General features: G+C 40.1%; 1 protein-coding gene across 9 annotated transcripts in view; it reads right to left on the bottom strand.

The window, feature by feature from the left end:
- Window positions 1-17,759, bottom strand: part of rdgB (retinal degeneration B) — a 336,815-nt gene that overhangs the window by 81,632 nt on the left and 237,424 nt on the right. For all 9 annotated transcript variants that reach the window (XM_083124208.1, XM_083124209.1, XM_083124211.1 and 6 more), the window contains 3 exons: window positions 6,665-6,788; window positions 5,016-5,128; window positions 635-805 (listed from right to left, as the gene is read on the bottom strand). In XM_083124208.1, coding sequence (XP_082980334.1) covers window positions 635-805; window positions 5,016-5,128; window positions 6,665-6,788 — 408 coding nt within the window. The remainder of the gene's footprint in view (window positions 1-634; window positions 806-5,015; window positions 5,129-6,664; window positions 6,789-17,759) is intronic.

Raw genomic sequence — 17,759 nt, 5'->3', positions numbered from 1 at the left:
AATCGATTAATAAAAAGCTATAACCGGTCTTGGAAGGGGATATTTGTGAAACCATGGACGTTAATCCTAACAAGCTTAACCTAACAACTTAGGCATTTAGCCAAACAATGAAAACATTCCAATGTGACATCAGAACACAAGGTTGTTCTCACATTGTGCTATAAGGAGACCCTAGGCAACACCGGCCAATCCAGCCTGTAAAAAAAAGCCTTCACTGAACATACGTGACCTACACACTGAAGTGACACAAGGTATACCACTGAGAAAAAAGGGCCAATCCACGTTGACATGAAAGCGACAAGCAACATGTGCAGCATGTCACTCCGGTAGAATAGGTTGCACTTATTTCTGAAGGTTCATTTAATGGCAACACAAAATGCTTGGCCAAAGAAATGTAAATGGAAAATTAACCAATTACCTGAAACAGAAAAATATTCTGTGCTCCTACATCAAAAAGACCCATGAAAATGTGCAAAATTTGCATCATGTTTAAAAGCATAAGTATCGTGTAGTTGCCAAAGAATTTCACTTGTGACTACTAATTTTGAACACTGTAGATCAAAGACATAATATAATGAAAATGTAAAAATAATTTATTAATGAAATTTTGCAAAGAGAAATAGAGCATACTTACATAAATGGTATGGCTGTCCGTCACCCAAAGGATATTTCTGATATCGTGAAACATTCACTGGAGGTAACATTGAGAACCGAGCTGATATTAAAGGCTCTATCCTTGCCGCTACAGGATCCGTGGGGTGGAACAAGTTGTACACTTGTTGTGCAAGAGGACGAACAATAGGAGCTGAAATATAAAGTCACAAACATTTTTAAAAAAGGCATTTTAAAATTGTTTCTAATTTATTTTGTGAAGGTTTTAAGAAGCAGAAGGCAAATTGTGGTAACATGGTGAGTATTTTTTCTTTTTCATTATTATCATTCAACACTGAAAACACTAAACATAGAGATGGGAGAGACAAGTCAGCAGTATTTGTACTATTTATATTTTCTAGGGATTGTCTGATAAGAAATTTATCAAATTTTGATAAGTGATATTCTACAGATTGAATATAAAATTATGAAGAGAATGTTTCATTCACTTTTTTAAAATTAATTTAAGTAACCAGGCAACTGTAAGTGCCCACTGCATCCCTGAATGGAACCTGTTTAAATGAACGTCTCCAATGCTGCAATTCATATCTGAAGCAGCCAACATTCCATGCCAGACTGATTGCAAGTCTTGCATCTGCCTGCATTCTGAAAGGGTTGCAACCTGACTTTTTTTTTTACCTAAAGTTTCAGATACAGTACTGAATGACCATTTTATACTGAAAAAGTAACAGCAACACAGAAAAAATTAAAATTACACATACATTGTTAACAATTTTCTGAAAATGTGCTCTGGCAAGAATATGTCAACATTTGGAGGCACGTTATTATATGAGCGAGGAAGCCTGTAGAAAAGAGACCACTGTAGAAGGGAGAGCCTTGTGGTGGGTTTGTGAAGGAGCTTTACATTGCAGGTTGGCCATGTGGGACTCGTAGATGATCAGAAAATCTGATTTAATTTTGCCCTCCATGATTTTATGCAAAAATTTCACATCTGCTAATTCATGACGAGTGTGTGGTGGTTGGATATTCAAGACAGACATAATATCTGTTGTATGGAGGTGCCTCAGAGAAGGTATTCTTTGGCAAGCAATGGCGAGGAAAAAGTTGGGGACAGAATCAATCCACGAGAGATTAGTAATTGAAGCCATGGTTCAGATAGGAGAGCAGTATTCAAGAACAGGGGAGATAAGGGATTTGAAAAATATGATCATGGATGATTGGTTTTGGATTTCAGTAAATCTATACAGAAGACCGAGAAGACGCATTGCTCTTTTAGTAGCATTTGTAATGTGCTCATCAAAGTTTAGTTTTTCTTGATAACTCTAAGATCTTTTTGAGAGGAAATTTTTTTGATGGGATTCTTTTCAAATAATAAGCAGAATTGGGTTTGTTCCTTTGTAGGAAAATTGTAAGGCAGGAGCATTTCTGGTGTTTCAATTCAAGTTTCCACTGTCGACACCACAAAAGTAGTTCTGTAAGAGCTTGCTGTAGGATTAAAGAATCAAGTTCTGATGAGATTTATTTGAAGAGTTTACAGTCATTGGAAAACAGAATTACGTTTATAATGAGAGAAGACAGTTTGTCAGGGAGATCATCCATGTAAAGAAGGAAGAAAAGTGGGCCTAAGACCCTCCCATCAAGGATTTCAGACAAAACAGGAAGAAAGCTGGATATTGGTAAATACAATATTCATCACCCTGTATATCAATTTTTTCAAATCACAATTCATCCTTATTGCTGTGTATAGCTTAAAGAAGTGGCAAAGTGGCTTAGAAAATACGAGGCACATCCAGAGAGTAAGTTTCCCTATTTTTTTTAAAAAAAAAACATCACAGTTTCAGGAAACCATTTATTGGCAACAGGTACAGCAAAGGTTCAGCTATTTTTCAACATAGCAACCACCAGAATTGAGACACTTGTCGTATCGTGGTATCAACTTTTGGATCCCACTGTCGTAGAACTCTGCCGCCTGTGAATGGAACCAGCATGTGACAGACGTCTTCAGCTCTTCGTTGTTGCCAAAACGCTCACCGGAGGACAGGAATTTCTTGAGGTGCAAGAAAACGTTAAAATTGCTGGGAGCCAGATCAGGACTGTAAGGTGGATGATCAAACAACTCCCAGCCAAATTCCGTCAAAACAGCTGCTGTGCGCCGAGCCGTATGTGGACGAGCATTGTCATGGAGGAACACAACACCTGCAGTAAGCATGCCATGCCTCTTGTTTTGAATGGCACGTCGCAATTTCCTTAGTGTTTCACAGTAATGGTCAGCGTTCACCGTTTCACCTCTGGGGAGAAAGTCAATGAGCAAAATGCCCTTCCTGTCCCAAAACACGGTGCACATCACGTTCTGTACCGACAGCGTCTGTTTGAATTTCTTTTTGACCGGAGATCCACTATGCCGCCAATGCATTGACTGATGCTTGGTTTCCGGGGTGAAGTGCGAAATCCACGTCTCATCGCCCGTGACGATCCTGTCGAGGAAATCATCGCCGTCATCATGGTACCGTTGCAGGAATGTCAGTACTGCTCCTGAACGTTTCATTTTGTGTTCGAGTGTCAGGTTTTTCGGCACCCACCTGGCACAATTTTTTGAACAGCAGGCGCTGCGTGACAATCTCATGCAACACGGATCGCGATATCTGCGGAAAAAGGCTACTCAACTCTGTAATCATGAAGCGACAGTTCTCTACGATGCACTGCCGCACCAGCTCAACCAGATCATCAGTGATGAGGGACGGACGCCCACTGCGCTCTTCATCATGGACACTTTGACGACCTTCCGAAAACTGCCGACACCAGCGACGCACCATCTGCTTACTCATAATGTTCGGCCCATAGACCTCACAGAGCTGACGATGAATGTCAATTGGCGCAATGCTTTGTGCATTCAGGAACTTTATCACCGACTGAACCTCGCATGCGGCGGGAGAAGGAATACGAGCTTCCATTTCGGACCACTGCTGCCTCGCTACTGGCATGCGGCGGGAGAAGGAATATGAGCTTCCACTTCGGACCACTGCTGCCTCGCTACTGGCGCCGGGCAGGATCTGTCCGCCTGGCATATGATTGATACGTCTTAGCTCTGCTGCGAATGCGCAATTTACACGGCTCATTATGTTTACTTTCACGGGAAAAAAATAGGGAAACTTACTTTCTGGATGCTAATTCTTTCAATGCTGAGGCACTTTACATACTGTATTTGTCAGATGACAATATCTGTCCGAGAAAAGTGGGCATTAGATTGATTTTGATCATTATAGCTTTCAGGGTGCCCAATGCTATTTGATTCTTCCACACTTCGTTCATCAGAGAAAACACTATTTCTACTAAAAAAAAAAACACTGGTCGCTGGGAGAGAAAGAATATACTGCACAATAATGACCATGGTTTGGTGTCTCACATTCTTAGATTTCAGATACACTAATAACTCAGCCCACTGTTTATCAACAGGAACCTTAGAGATATTCCATGTAGAAACTTTGTCACTGGTCACATACTTTAACACAAAACTCAATTCATCAAAAAGATGTGTCTCATCTTCATGGTCATAAAATCCATGCAGTGTTACTCATCTGCATACTAGAATTTGCTGCAACAGAGTCCTGTACATGTTTCATGAAAAATAACCAGTGCTTCAGCAAAAATGTTAGAAACATTATTAAAATACACAGTGTTGATAATACAGCATGTCCCAAAATGATTACTGGGGTTTCATAGTCATACAATTTTCCTTATGTGGACAATACAAGGGCAAAGCTTATATGGGAATAAACAACTCAACAAGTGTACATAGTGTATCTTATACATGTTCAATGTGACAAGGCACACATTTATCCGATAGTCCAATGCTTCTTGACTATTTCATTCTTGCCACACTTGGATGCTCAGAACTCTTCCCTTTGCAGGACATTCAGTTGTTTGAAACTTATTAAACCATGGACAAATGTTATCGGACGGAGGGTCACTTCCAAATTGCTGTCAGAAAACTCACTGACCTTAAACAGCAGAACCACACCTTGCAAATTCAATGACACAATGATGACTTCAGCACGGGAGTCGCCATCTTGTAATACACCTGCTCCACTGTGACTGATCGGAAACAAATTATAAGCACTCAGGGTAGAAAACCTCACAGCCGCTCTTATCGTACATGTACGAAATAAACATTCTCCGTCGTCTGTTGCAATATACCAACTACTTGAAATCCCCATAATTATTTTGGGACACGATGTAAGAGATCCACAAATGGGTGACATCAAATTGACACGGATTCAAAAGTGTGTGATGAAAATGTGACACTATAGATTTTGAACAAAACATGTGGGGGGAGGGAGGTTGAATACCACTACTCTTACAAATAACTTGAACATAGCATGTAAAAACAAGAAAAATGCACTTACTATTCTTGTCTTCAACAGAAGATACTTTCCGATGCGCCAGGACCATAGCCAAAGGGGTTCCAAACATAAAAAACTCACTCACTTCAAAGTCTAACTTGCAATGTCCATGGTCACTACAGAGAAAAACAATTATGAAATAGTTAGAGGAAAATAAAGATTAACAAAGCCCAAACTTCTCTATTAACACTAGGGCCGAGCCAATACCACTTTGAACCGATACCAATACTCTTACAGATTCCCACTGATATTGATACCGCAACTTCAAAATTGTGACATTAAAAAATTGTTCAAATATTGATTAATGATATTGAGTGAGTACTCCATTCGTTATACACATCAATTTAGCAGAGTTTTACTTTAAAATAATGATAAATTACATCAGAATATAAAAATATCTGTTATGCAATCACAAAATACATTTTTTACACATATATTGGTACAAAATGGATGGACAATTCAAATTTTGCATAGCCTCCAGGATAATTACGCTTGGCATTTTTGTGGACCTTGCAAATGATCCAAAAGCTGGAAAAGAATCATCCGGTATCTGTAAAAAAAAAAAAACAATTGATACTTTCTGATACTGATACCACTGGTATCAGCCAATACTGATACATCAGCATCAGCATCAGCTCAGCCCGAATTAATACATTAGCTAAGCAAAAGCTATTCATAATTTACAGTTATAAAACAAAAGGTAATATTCAACTTTGCACTAGGAGATATGTAGTACAGTTGAAGTACTCTGTGTTGCAAAGGTTGGTGTTGGTTGGTGTTTTAAGTCCACTTACGCACAGTAAGGCTAATTGGGACTGGACCTACAGTTTAAAGTGGGATCCGAACCACTATGAGCCTCCACCGGGTATAGAACTCAGGACCCCTTGATTGCAACTGCTGTGGTGTCACAGGTAAAAGAGCAGAAGCAAAAATTCAGGCGAAACTAGGGCTGGCTTGAGGCTCAGTGTAGAGCAATTGGACTGTATGCCTGAGACATATGTTCAAACCTGGCTAAGCCTGTATCATTCACTTCAATTTCTATGAAGTACATCTCCTGTGTGTGCAAAATCAAAAGGTAATATGTACAAGGATAAATCATTATTATAAACTTCATGGAGATTTATGCAGAATGAAAATTTGTATTTTGGGACTCAAAATGGTTCCTTAGCAACATGCCATAAAGGTGTTGTGATGATCGAGCAGTATGCAGCTGCATAGTAGCTTGTACAACATAGCCGCTCCACTGTTGAATTGCACTGTAGAAAAGCATTGAAGTGTTATTTGTTTTTGTGGTCATAGGGAGTGAAACCTTCTGAAATCTACAGCAGAATGAAGGTTCAGTACAGAGACAATTGTTCAAGTCAGGAGAGAGTGTACTAAATTAGTGGATTCGCTGTCTCAGTTGCCCTGCAAACTCGCCTTCCAGTCCAGTGTTCATCACTGACATTTCGTCTTCCGTCTTTCCACCCATTCATACACTCTACACAAGTAAAATAAATCAAATCATTCATTCATTCAAATCATGGAAATGAGAAATGTTCTACTCAGGTGACTTTATTGATGCTACAGTAATTTCAAAATCGTTGAAATAGACACTATAAATTTTTCATCCAAATGAAAATCTGAGAGAATGCAAACCTAGAATATCTTACCTTGTAGACGAAGATCTTCGGCGAGGAGATGGTGCTGTCAAATGTTTGTTGTGATGAACGTCACTCGAACTGACTTGCCCTCCTTCCACATGCAATTCATTGGATTGCATTCTGTGGCTTTCTCCTTAATAAAAGACAAAGAGAAAAATCATTTAGAGAAGAAGAACGGGATAATATGAAGACTTCCTTTTATAAAATAATAACAACAATTCTGTGTTATTCTCCAAAAATTGAAACATATACACACAAGTGACTAACTAACTAACTAACTCTCTAGCCTTCTTAAACCCGAAGGTTCATGGCTGCAGCAACACAGGCCTTCCATCTTTCCCTATCTTGAGCAAGATCTATATACTCTTTTCCATCCCTACCGATTTAACCTTAGGTCCATCTCAACGTTGTCCCTCCATCTTCGTCTTGGCCTTCCTACAGGTCTCTTACCATCAGATTTCCCAACAAGAATCCTGTAAACTCCTCTTTCCTCTCCCATTCGTGCCACATGGCCTGCCCACCTAAGTCTTCTTGATTTAATTATTCTAATAATATCTGGACATGAATACAAATTATGTACTTCTAAATTATGTAACCTTCTCCACTCACCTGACTGACTCCTCATCCCTTTTAGGTCCAAAGATTTTCCTAAGGATCTTATTTTCAAATACTCTCAATTTATGTTCCTCTTTCAATGTAAGGGACCAAGTTTCACATCCATATAATACTACAGGCAAAATTACGGTTTTGTATATTTTAACTTTTAGTTTCTTAGATATTAAACGAGAAGACAAAAGTTTATGAAGAGAGAAGTAACATGCATTTCCTGAATTAAGCCTACTTTTTATTTCTCCTTTAATATAATTTTCATTTGTTAATATTACTCCTAAGTATTTGAATTTGGAAACTGGTTCAAACAAGTTGTTATCAATAATTAGATTTTGATTATTACCTAACACTTGGTTTCGGCCTGTAAGCATATATTTAGTTTTCTCTTTGTTAACTTCCAAACCTATCTCTTTAGCAGTTTTGAAAAATATTTTAGCATTATTCTTAATTGTATTCATATCATCCCCCAGTAAGTCAACATCATCTGCATATGCTAACAACTGAGTCACACCATTTAATTTTAGTCCTTCTTTAGTTTCTATTACCTTCCTAACAGCATATTCTAAGGCAAAATTAAAGAGCAATGGAGATAATGCATCTCCTTGTTTTAACCCATCATGAATTGTAAATTTGTCAGACATATTAATACCCACACGAATTTTACTTTCTGTTTCACTGGTGCATATTTTTATCATACTAACAAGCTTCTTAGGTATTCCAAACTCTACTAATATATTATATAATTTCTCTCTTTTGACAAGTGACAGCTGATGAAATAGCCTGAAATTAAGTGCACATTTTTCATACTTGAATAACTGTACATTGTAGCTAAATTATAATATTTTGGATGCAAATAAAGAGCAGATTGTGAATACTACTCAAGGAAGCTTAAAATAAGTGTTCATTAGTATCACAGAATTTTTATTGTATACAAAGAACTGAACGTTAATCATATTTGTACCATGAATTTAAACAATAAAACAACTTCACAAATATGAGAACTGAAAGCATACTGCTTTCATCTCTAAATTACCATCATGAAAACTATACTTTCAGAATTATGCATCCCAATACAAGACTTCTGGGTTCTTTTGTTCTTGACACTTCTTGTACTGTATCCAGCATGTGCATACCTACCACCTTATGAGTATCCCATTGCTCAAGCAAACTTTGTAAATGTGTGTCCCATTCAACCTATCTGCGATTTCTGCTAGCGTGAAATTAGGTGGCATAAGCTTCAGTTACGGAATCCATATGGTGTCAGCAGGTGAAAATACTATGTAAGCCTTGTTGGTTTGTTTCTCGACTTCAAGAAAGAAGTATCAGTTCTCTTGAAACCACAGGTAGCATATACACATAAACAGTTCCACCATGTTCTTGGAATGTAGGTCAGGACCAAGGATGTAAACTTAATGGCTTAAACTTAAACATCTTAAACTTAAACATCAGGGATTATCTCATAATTAAGTTTCCTTAGAATTTTTTCAAATTTCCTGATGCCAAAGCACTTCTCTTTCCACCTTCTCTGAGTGTAGATGGTGAAAAGGCAACTGTAATGAGCTTGTCGTCAACATGATGGGATAATTGGGCATGTTGAGTAGGGGCATGCATATTTCATTTTTGACGAAAACACAAATGTGAAATAACACATTGTAATATTAATTTTTCATGTTTTTGAAAGGTGTGAGGTGCATTTTAATAACCATAGTTTGTCACGAAATTATGCAAAACGAACTGTAAAATGCAAAATAAACACTTAAGACACGAAATTTAGGGTTTATTCTGAGGTCTGAATTATCCTGTGAGTTATGCAAATCACGGGAAATTGATTATTTCTGCTGTAAATATTTGAGAAGCAAAAATGGACTCCCTTACACAGGAATAAACGTAATACTCTGAAAACTATATAAATATGCTACGAATATGTGAAATATTATCTTTGTGTAATAACTTTAGTTCTTTTAATCAAATTTAGATTTTTATTCACCATTTTAACAATGAAACCAGGGCCGTCGGAACTTTATTCAAGAGTGGGGGGGGGACAGGTTTTCCAATTAACCAACCAATTTTAGAAATCTTACATATATATATATATATATATATATATATATATATATATATATATATATATATATATATATTGGATAAAAGCAAGGAGGGCCAAAAGGGCTAAGTAAAAACCAAAGAAGGTAAACGGAAACACTCACCAGACAGTAGAAAAATTCAAAATTTTCGCTAACTTCGTAGCATCATCGGTGTGAGGAGAAAGAGACGGAACCGGAAGTTGGGGCCCTGCAGAGTTGCCAGGTCCCCATCGAAGAAGAAGCGGTGCATAGTACGAAAAAAACACTGTTTCGTCACCAGGCTCGTCGGAAACTGTGAGTGGGCAGGATGGGTCGGGAGGAACAGAGGGATAGGTATGTTGGGAGGGTGGGATGAGGTGGGTTAAGGTAGGGACATTACTGAGAACCATCCATGTCAGCTTTCCTGGACCAACTTAACCACTTCCGTTCCCTCAAATTCACCTGGATGCACTCCCCCCAACCAGATCACCTTCCTGGATGTGGATGTGCACATCGAGGGAGGACACCTGACTACCTCCATCCACATAAAACCCACCAACCACATGCAATACCTACACTTCTCCAGCTCCCACCCGTTCCACACCAAAAAAGCCATTCCGTTCTCTCTGGCCCTCAGGGGACAGCACCTGAACACTTCACCCACCTCCCGCCAGAATTATAACCTCTGCCTACACCAGGCCCTGGTCAACCGTGGATATCCCTCCATCCTGGTCACCAAGCAAATATGGCGAGCTGCCTCACACACCACTACCACGAAGAAACCTGTTGCCACCAACTCACCTGCACTCATCACCCAATATCATCCCCACCTCAACAAAATCAGACAAACACTACACTCTCTTTTCCCAATTCTCCACAGTGATCCTGAAACAAAAAACATATTTCCCTACAAGCCCAGAGTAGTTTTCAAACGCCCCCCCCCCCCCTCCAACCAAAACATCCTGGTCCACAACACTCCTTCACCACATAACCAACACCCTCCTGCCTATAAATGCAACTGCCCCAGGTGCAAGACCTGCCCCATCCTTATTACCTCTCACATCCTCCAGGTGCACATGGCCACCCTCCATCCCAAGGGGACCTGCCATGCCTCAAACCTAATCTACATCCTCACCTGCAACATCTGTGATGATTTTTACCTGGGGAAACATCTACTGCCCTCAACCTCCGCATCAATAACCACCGCTCCTCCACCCACAACCTGGACTTCACTGTCGTCGTCCACATCAACCACCACAACATCCCTTTCAATAACTGCTTCCGGGTAGCGTTCATCCATATCCTACCCCAAATAGACAACACCTCTGTTCGCAAAAGATGGGAGAGGGCCTATATATCGGCCATGAGTGCAACCCAAGGTCCGTTGACCCGTGTTTGCCGCTCGCTTTGGAAGGTCCGTTCATAACGTGCCTTTTGAGCAAGCCGAGGTGGTTGTAAAACTGTGACATCATAGACATGACAAATCGCTGGGGAAAGTTTAGTATCCGCTAGTTTTAGCAGGGGAAACGTGTTTCTGTGTTCTTTCCTTGCTCTCGTATTCGTGTATTCGCGTGTATTTTTAGTCATTTTGTTGTGTTTTTCATATTGTAGTGTGAGTGATAATAATAATGTCTAACTGTGCTGTGAGCACATGTCGAAACTATCTCAGGAAAACTAAAAATTTTGATATTGTTTACCATAAATTTCCTCCCAACGAGAAATTCCGAAAAATCTGGGAGAGCAAATGTTATCGAAAAGACAAATTTCAGGTGGCTAACTCGAGTATTTGTTCTTCACATTTTTCACCAGAATGTTACGAATGCGATTTAAAATTGGAATTATTAGGAATTACACCAAAGAAGAGGCTGAAGAAAGATGCCATTCCTACATTGTTACTTCCAGTCACACATGTGCAGGTCAGTGACGACAACAGCGTTCGTGCAAGACGTGCAAAGGCAAGATGTGCTAGGAAAAGGGTTCTCTCTAAGGTAAGTGAACAATTACACAGGCCTGCGATGAAAAAAATACAAGGGGAGTGATAGGTGAACTTTATGTATTTTGTCGTGCTGAGTTCAAAAAAATTAAAGAAAACTGTCTATCACGTCACGTTTTCTTGAAAAATTTAATTGTACGTGGATTTGTATGAACATTTACCATAAATATGTTGTTTCGGCGTGGAATAGCTTTCCTCCCTGCCTGACCATTACAAACTATGTAAGAAAACTTTATCTTGCGTATTTTGGCATGAAACTCGGAGACCAGGACAAATCGTGGGCTCCTCATAAAGTGTGTGTGTGCAGTGTCTCAATGATCTACGCTTATGGCTCAACGGAAAGAAGACTGCTTCACGCTTTGGAATTCCTATGACATGTAGGGAGCCGAGAAACCACTGTGATGATTGTTACCTTTGTGCCTGCCATGTCCGTGGGTATAACCGAAAAAATCACAAGCTAATTTCTTATCCTGAGAACATTCTATCGGCCATATGCCCCGTTCCTCATGGGCCTGATGTGCCAGTGCCTCCAACTGAATTACCAGTCATTTCTTCAGAGTCTCCAGACTCGGAACATCCAGACGGTCAAGGCTCCGATACCGAATATAAGCATTCTGGAGGCGATTCACCTCAGCGCTTCTTTCAGGTTGAACTTAATGATCTGACTAGAGATCTGGGCCTTTCGAAAGAGGCAGCTGAATTGTTTGGCTCCGGATTGAAAGAAAACCATTTATTGGCCAAAGGAACCACGTTTTATTGGTACAGGAATCGAGAAAAGGACTTTGTTCAGTACTTTGAGAAAGCGGAGAACCTGGTCTATTATTCTGATGTTCCCGGATTGATGAGCAAATTTAATATCACCTACGATAAAGATGAATGGAGGCTGTTTATAGATTCATCGACAAGGAGCCTGAAAGCTATCCTTCTTCATCACGGAAGCCAGTATGCATCTGTACCAGTTGCACACTTGGTACATTTACAAGAACGATATGAAAACCTGGCTCTCATCCTCAACAAAATAAAATATGCCGACCACGGTTGGACCATTTGCGGTGATTTGAAAGTTATCTCCATGCTTCTTGGTCAACAAGACGAATATACAAAGTTCCCATGTTTCATTTGTGAGTGGGACAGCCGTGCAAAGACTCAATATTGGGTCAAGAAAGAATGGGCTAAAAGACAAAATCTTGAACCAGGCACCAAGAATGTGATTCGGAACAGCTTAGTTGACCCAAAAAAGTATTGTTACCTACATTGCATATCAAATTAGGTGTAATGAAGCAATTTGTCAAGGCTATTCCAAAAGATGGCGATTGTTTCAAATACCTGTGCAAAAAATTTTCCAGGTTTATCCGCATCCAAGTTGACAGAGGGAATCTTTGTTGGTCCAGATATCCGCAAGCTCATGACGGATAAAGACTTTGAGACTAGCATGACAACAACGGAGAAAGAAGCTTGGGTTGCCTTCAAAGATGTGGTCAGTAAATTCCTGGGGAATTACAAGAATCCTGACTATAAAGCAATTGTTATGAATATGCTGGACAAATTTCAAGCGTTGGGTTGCTCCATGAGTGTCAAACTACATTTCCTTCACTCACATGTGGACTATATCCCCGAAAATTTAGGAGCAGTCAGCGAAGAACAGGGTGAAAGGTTCCACCAAGATATTAAAGATATGGAGTGCAAATATCAAGGACAACGGACAAGAACATGCTCGCCGACTACTATTGGATGAGAGAGGCCTGAGATTGCACATAAAAGAAGAACGTCAAAAAGAAGTTTCAAAGGGAAAAGGGTATGTACGTAAATATAAACTTTGTTTGTGTTTGGTTTTGTTATTTGTTCAGTTTACAATTTGTGTCAAACGTTCATGTACACATACATTGCTCCTCGTGGTCAATCGTCTATTTTATGTACGTTACCTTAATAAACACAAATGAACATAATACGTTGGTGCTTTTTTCTAGAAACTTCACCATAATGGGATGTTAAAAGTGTAAACGCAAGGGAACTTTGTGTTTTTCTCTCGACCAGAGGTGGCTCGTGCGATCTGGCAACAGTGGTTTTCTTCCATTTAAACCTATACAAAAGAAAATCAATTGCTAATAAATCAATTTGCATCACCAAGCATCAATTTTACATAGATTTAAATGGATCAAAACCACTGTTGCCAGATAGTGCATGCAAAATTGTTCGCGAAAATTCCTTTTTACATAGGATTTTAGCAAAAATATCGATATCGATTGTACAAAAAATCCTGACGTGATGGAAAAAAATGGAGGTCATTTTCGAAATCAGCACACCCAATAACATAAAACTCAGCGTACACGTCTCTTGTATTTTCTAACAACTTCAATTTCGCAGGCCTGTGTTATTAGTGAACAGCAGCATGCCACCTCAAGAACAAAAGCCTTTATCTGTGTTGTCATTCGTTTGTTCAATAGAAAGTGAAAAAATCGAAAACACAAAACAACTGGAAGTGCTTCGTGGGGAAAATGAAAGCTAAAGACAGATATAAATAATTGTCATGAGGAAATCAAAAACCTTAAAATCAATTTGCAAACATGGCAAGCAAGGTATAAGAAGGTATTGCAGTCAAAAGTGGCTTTAAAAACAAGGGAGCGGAAGAAAGTGAAAACTAACGTGAACAAAAAAGTGAGACAAATTTTGAGCAAAACCTTTACTCCAGGGCAAATCAACATGTTAATTAAGGGGAATAGAAAGCAGAGGTGGAAACAGGAAGATATAATTCCTGCATTAACACAAAGGGTGATCAGTGAACGATTGTATACCCACATGAGATCAGAGGTCGGAATTCCATTACCCAGCATTGCAACACTTCGTCGCTGGGTGGAGAAATTGAGACTCCCACCGAGAATTCTTGCACCAGTTTTGAATATTATGAAACAGCGGGGACAGTGTTTGACTGAAGTGGAAAAACTGTGTGTCCTGTTGTTTGATGAAATGAATGTTAACGGACGAGTGTGCTACGACAGTGAAAATGACAGAGTTTTGGGTCCCCATAGAAATGTTCAAGTTGCAATGGTTCGAGGATTGACAGGTGAATGGAAACAGCCAGTATACTATAACTTTGATACGGCTATGACCAAGGCTTTGTTGTTTGATATTATATCAATGGTTGGGGTAGCTGGGTATAAAATAGTCGCTATAGTTTCGGATCTAGGTGGAAATAATAGAAAACTGTGGAACGATCTTAGTGTCAATTGTGAGCAGCCGTTTTTTTCAGTTCCATTGTCAGAGGAGAAAATTTGGGTTTTTGCGGATTTGCCACACTTAATAAAATTGTTGAGGAATCATTTTATAGATAATGGGATCCAGTGGAATGAAACAGTTATGAAGAAAAATATCATAGAAAGGATACTCAAAATGGATTCTTCCAAACTCAGGCTTGCTCCAAAGTTAAATTGGATGCACATATCAGTGCAACAGAACGACACACAAAGGGTTGCACCAGCAATGGAACTTTTCTCCAGGCACACTGCTGCTCTTATTGAGTATGTCTTCCCAGAGAATGAGGTTGAGGCAAATTTTTTCCATCTCACTAACAATTTTATTGACGTCATGAATTCAGGTGTGCCACTGAATTCTAGCAATAAAATCAAATGTGGCTTTGGGATACATTATGACGAACAAATGGAAGTGCTTAGTGAAATGGAGAAAGCAATATCAGAGGCAAGAGTTATGGGAAAATGCAATCTTCTTCCATTCCAACAAGGATTTCTTGTCTCCATCTGCAGCCTAAGACGATTATACCATGATTTAAAATCAAAAGGTTTGAAATACATTCTTACCAGAAAGCTGAACCAAGATGCTCTGGAGAACCTTTTCTCTCAACTTCGTGGCATGGGGAATTTTTACAACAATCCGCTACCGGTAGAAGTGAAAGCACAGGTTGCGCTTATTGCGACCCATCGTCACTGATCCGCCGAGGAACCAGATGCATGAACGCTCTTCGCATTCTCGTCGTCGCGATCGAGGAAGAATAGGAAAACCTTTCGTGTGCATACTAAGTGATTTCAATCGCCCATGAAGACACCAGGATGTGCCGTGGAACCTGAGAGGTGGTAATGTATTCATCTGTATGAATGTCAACACGTACCGGCTCGATTGATATTTAGAGAATGTCCTTTATTTTATCCGGATTTCGAAAAAGGACGCTCTCCGGAAGCGTCCCTTCAACGACCGCCGAGTGTCCTTTTTCGAAATCCGGATAAAACGAAGGACATGCTTTTTCGACACACAGTTTTACCGCAATTCTTGTAGCGAGAGCACCTCCGTGCTACCTCTCCGTATACCGTGGACTTAGTTTTGTTTCGCGAACATCAGTGTGTGATAGGCAGTAAGTCGATACGAGTGCGCTTACCTCAATCGCTGGAGGAAGTCGAAGCGAGACTGTGTTTCCATTGTAATCTTACGCCGTTTATAGTTTTTGTGAAACAAGGAACATCAAAAATCATGGCGGGCTAACGGAGGAAGAGAGGAGAGGGGTTACCCCCGGTTCGCCCGATGCCAGACGAGACACCACGACCAATGCCTACAACATGCCAAGAAACCCGAGCTACGCCACCTGATGCCTACCAGGTGCCACACAGAGAGAGAGAGAGAGAGAGAGGTGGAGATGTCGAACGCTGCCATGTTGACGTCCCGACGTTTGAGATCATCCGATGGTGATGGAAAAGATGCCGACGAGCCAAGAACGACCGCCCACCGCCCAGATGCGACGTCCGAATCACGCCTGACCACGGAGATGTTCACCGATCCCGAGAGGAACAGATGCCGAGCCCATTGACGTTCCCGAGCGACGCCGATGACCCATCGTCACTGATCCGCCGAGGAACCAGATGCATGAACGCTCTTCGCATTCTCATCGTCGCGATCGAGGAAGAATAGGAAAACCTTTCGTGTCCATACTAAGTGATTTCAATCGCCCATGAAGACACCAGGATGTGCCGTGGAACCTGAGAGGTGGTAATGTATTCATCTGTATGAATGTCAAGACGTAAAGGCTCGATTGATATTTAGAGAATGCCCTAGAAATTCGTCAACGTTTTGAAAACGCCCACACAACTCGAAACTTCATACCAAACTCCCGTTGCGCTTATTATTTGTATTTAATCGTCTCAGGTCAATTTTACTTATTCCTTGTGATTTTTTAATGATCTTAAATTCGCTGTTGTTTGTGCTCCTTTTGTATTTGTTTGAAGTGCGTACTGCTAGAGTTAAGCGCCGCCCGCTTAATTGTTTAATCTATTTGAGGTTTGTTCATTTTAATATGTGTCAGCGCTGTGTCGCTGCTAGCTACGTCAGGTCGCGTATGTGATTATTTGTTAAAGTATTTGCCTGGTAATATAAATTGCTCATCGCGGCGAAGTGTTGAAGTCCCGCCTGCTAGAGAGTATATGTTTGCGTCACTCAACGGAGATTATTGTTATGTTTGGAACCACGTGAGGTCAAGTAAAAGGCAAACGTCCGCCCACGTGAGCGTAATTGCTGTTGAGACGCTTTTGTTTATGGTGGACAAATAATGTATTGTCACCGCACCGACCTAATATTTTTTAAAGGTGAACTTAAGTAAGGGCTGGCTAGTGATTTGAGTAGCACTGGAGCAAATTCACAAATGACCTGATTAGACAAAAGTCAATGTAAAATTAAATGCGAATGCAATAATTAGGGCTCGTCGTCAAAAAACCTGTACATTGTATGTGTTATTTTTGTTGATGCGCCCAAAAAAGATTGAATCTGTGTGCGAATGTGTGAGTGAGAGAGGGGGAAATGTACCAAATTGATTTTTGTTTTGTTATGAATAGAATATACTTTTTATTTTTCATGTTAATCTTGGGCAATATCATTTCGTACTCATGTCGCTACCCGTGATTTTCAGGTGTGCAGCTAGCCGCTTCCCGGCTACAGGTAAAAGAGGTGGTAATTGAAAGTATATGTTTTTGTTTGATATGGCTAATCGCTATGCACTGTTGGTCACCTGTCCCTATACACGAACTCAACCTGGACCGTTACGCTATTTCACTTGTCCGAGGGAGATTTTGCCACCTCTATCTAGGTAGTGGTAGCTTTTGTTTCCCCGTGCAAGGGAGGGCGTTTCCGGAGGGAGATAGGGGCCACAGTATGGACAGTCTGACTTACAGAGCCCAAGAATGTTCTCCTCAAGGTGATGCCCATCTACGGGAAGTTATATTCAAACGATGAACAGTGCTGTAAACTCCTGCATCTTGGTTATGTATTGCACATAGTGATTAATAAATGTGCTTGTTCCATTCCTAGAAATGCACATTTGAATTGTGTCCCACCAATATGGACCACCCGGTATTAGCAATTTCTCAATTTGGTGAATATATCATCAGTTTCCTAATGTTGAGGGTGATATTTTCTGACACCTTGTTGACTGTTGATGAAAAATCAA

Source organism: Lepisma saccharinum, chromosome 6 (genome assembly GCF_977018435.1).
Source record: "Lepisma saccharinum chromosome 6, izLepSacc3.1, whole genome shotgun sequence".
Lineage (NCBI taxonomy): Eukaryota > Metazoa > Arthropoda > Insecta > Zygentoma > Lepismatidae > Lepisma > Lepisma saccharinum.
The sequence above is the reverse complement of the archived record's forward strand: the minus strand, read 5'-3'. Positions and strand labels throughout refer to the sequence as shown.